Source organism: Colobus angolensis, unplaced genomic scaffold (genome assembly GCF_000951035.1).
Source record: "Colobus angolensis palliatus isolate OR3802 unplaced genomic scaffold, Cang.pa_1.0 Scaffold171, whole genome shotgun sequence".
NCBI lineage: Eukaryota > Metazoa > Chordata > Mammalia > Primates > Cercopithecidae > Colobus > Colobus angolensis.
The window spans coordinates 8,634-10,294 of record NW_012114833.1 but is presented as its reverse complement, the minus strand read 5'-3'; the positions used below and the strand labels follow the sequence as shown (position 1 = coordinate 10,294).

Here is a 1,661-nt window from a genome sequence, read left to right as displayed (position 1 = left end):
TGATCATGCTGGTGGGGTCTTTAATCCTGACTGGGTTTGGTAAGTGGGGCCAGGGCAGGCTGAGGAGGTGGGAGCAGAGGTAGAGGGCCTCAGGAATAGAAAGGCAAGTCCAGCTTCTCTACCTGCTGCCAGACTAGGCAGTGAGCTGAGGAGTGCTCTGCCCTTCCAAAGGGAGGGTCCAGCCCAGATGGGCTGTCATAGTGAGTATGCAGGGTCAGCTTCCTCATCTCTGGAAGACTGAGGTTGGGTCTGGTCCTGGATTTTCTGCTGCCCTCTTTCACCAGTCTGGGCTAGTGGCTGTGCTGTGAGCCTATGATAACATGGTGTTCTGTTTGCAGAGAAACTGGACAGAAAAAGGACAAGGCTAAATATCCATCAAGCTAAATCTATTCAAATGTTGTGTCTTCAATCTTACCTACATTTTGATGTCAAATGTCCTTTTATGAATTGTTGATAGTGGGTGATAATGTTCCTTTTAATGCCCTTATTTGGCAGAATTAAAAACTTGGCTCCTCAGTGTTGGCCCTCCAATTGATTTTTTTTTTTTTTTTTTACTCATCTACGAAATCTTAAAGACTGGAGAACCTAGGTAAGGGTACTTATTATGGGAGGATAGAAAGTACATTTTATTTCTAGGTGCTCAAGGCCCACTGTGTATCCTGTAAAGACTCGTATTTGCTCTTCTCTCTTCTGTTTTCTAAGGACTTTCATTTGGTTTTTCCCAGCAGGCCCTGGGTGTTAGCAAGGCAGGCAGTGGAATGACTTATTCAAGGACACACAATTGAGAGGTGGCAGGTTCCGGATTTCTCACCCATTCCCTGTCCATCCCACCACACTGCTGGGTCCAGGGGTGGTAGGTGTGGGTCCGAGGTCCCAAAGGCCACTGTGTGTGTCTAGGTCTGTGTGTCTCTAGGTCTGAGTCCAAGGCTCCAAAGGCCATGACTGACAGCAGAGGGTGAGGGAAAAAAACAGAGTCTTTGTATGTGGTCCCAAACCAAGGTCTTTCTTTGATTAATAAAAGTCCCTTCCCTTTTATAAAGAGGTTTATAGTTGGAGCACTTTTACAAGTTATTGCTTTGGTCCCCATAATAGCCCCTAAGTGGGCTGGGCAGGGCTACTAATCTCATTCTATGGATGAGAAAGCTGAGGCCCAGAATGGGAAGGTGACTTGCTCAAGGCCACTCAGTGAGGGCTCTGTTCGTGGGTTGGGTCCTCTCAGTTTCTCAGGCATCTATGGAAAGAAGCTGCTATGAAGAGCTGAAGGTTTCAGAATGTTCATTTCTGTACCGATGTTTTCCAGCTTTTCACGAAGTGGGAGGCTATGACGCCTTCATGGAAAAGTACATGAAAGCCATTCCAACCGTGGTTTCTGATGGCAACACCACCTTTCAGGAAAAGTGCTACACTCCGAGGGCCAACTCATTCCACCTCTTCCGAGATCCCCTCATGGGAGACCTCCCATGGCCTGGGCTTATCTTTGGGATGTCCATCCTTGCCCTGTGGTGCTGGTGCACAGATCAGGTACCCAAGCTGGATGTGCAGGACGGACAGAGTCTTCCCCAGGGTGCTACAGGAACTCCTGTCTGTCTGTGGTTTGTAGGGTTGGGACAGGGAGGGGAGAGCTCAGTGGTTTGTGAATTGCCACGCCCCAGTGATACAGG

At 48.5% G+C, this 1,661-nt stretch overlaps 1 protein-coding gene across 1 annotated transcript in view; it reads left to right on the top strand.

Annotated features, from left to right (window-relative positions):
• The window catches only part of SLC5A1 (solute carrier family 5 (sodium/glucose cotransporter), member 1), a gene marked incomplete at its 3' end in the record, with an annotated part of 60,279 nt that extends 58,758 nt beyond the window's left edge, over positions 1 to 1,521 (top strand). Inside the window, exon 5 of the mRNA XM_011938347.1 lies at positions 1,228 to 1,521. Coding sequence (XP_011793737.1) covers positions 1,228 to 1,521 — 294 coding nt within the window. The remainder of the gene's footprint in view (positions 1 to 1,227) is intronic.
• Between the last annotated feature and the right edge of the window lie 140 nt (positions 1,522 to 1,661).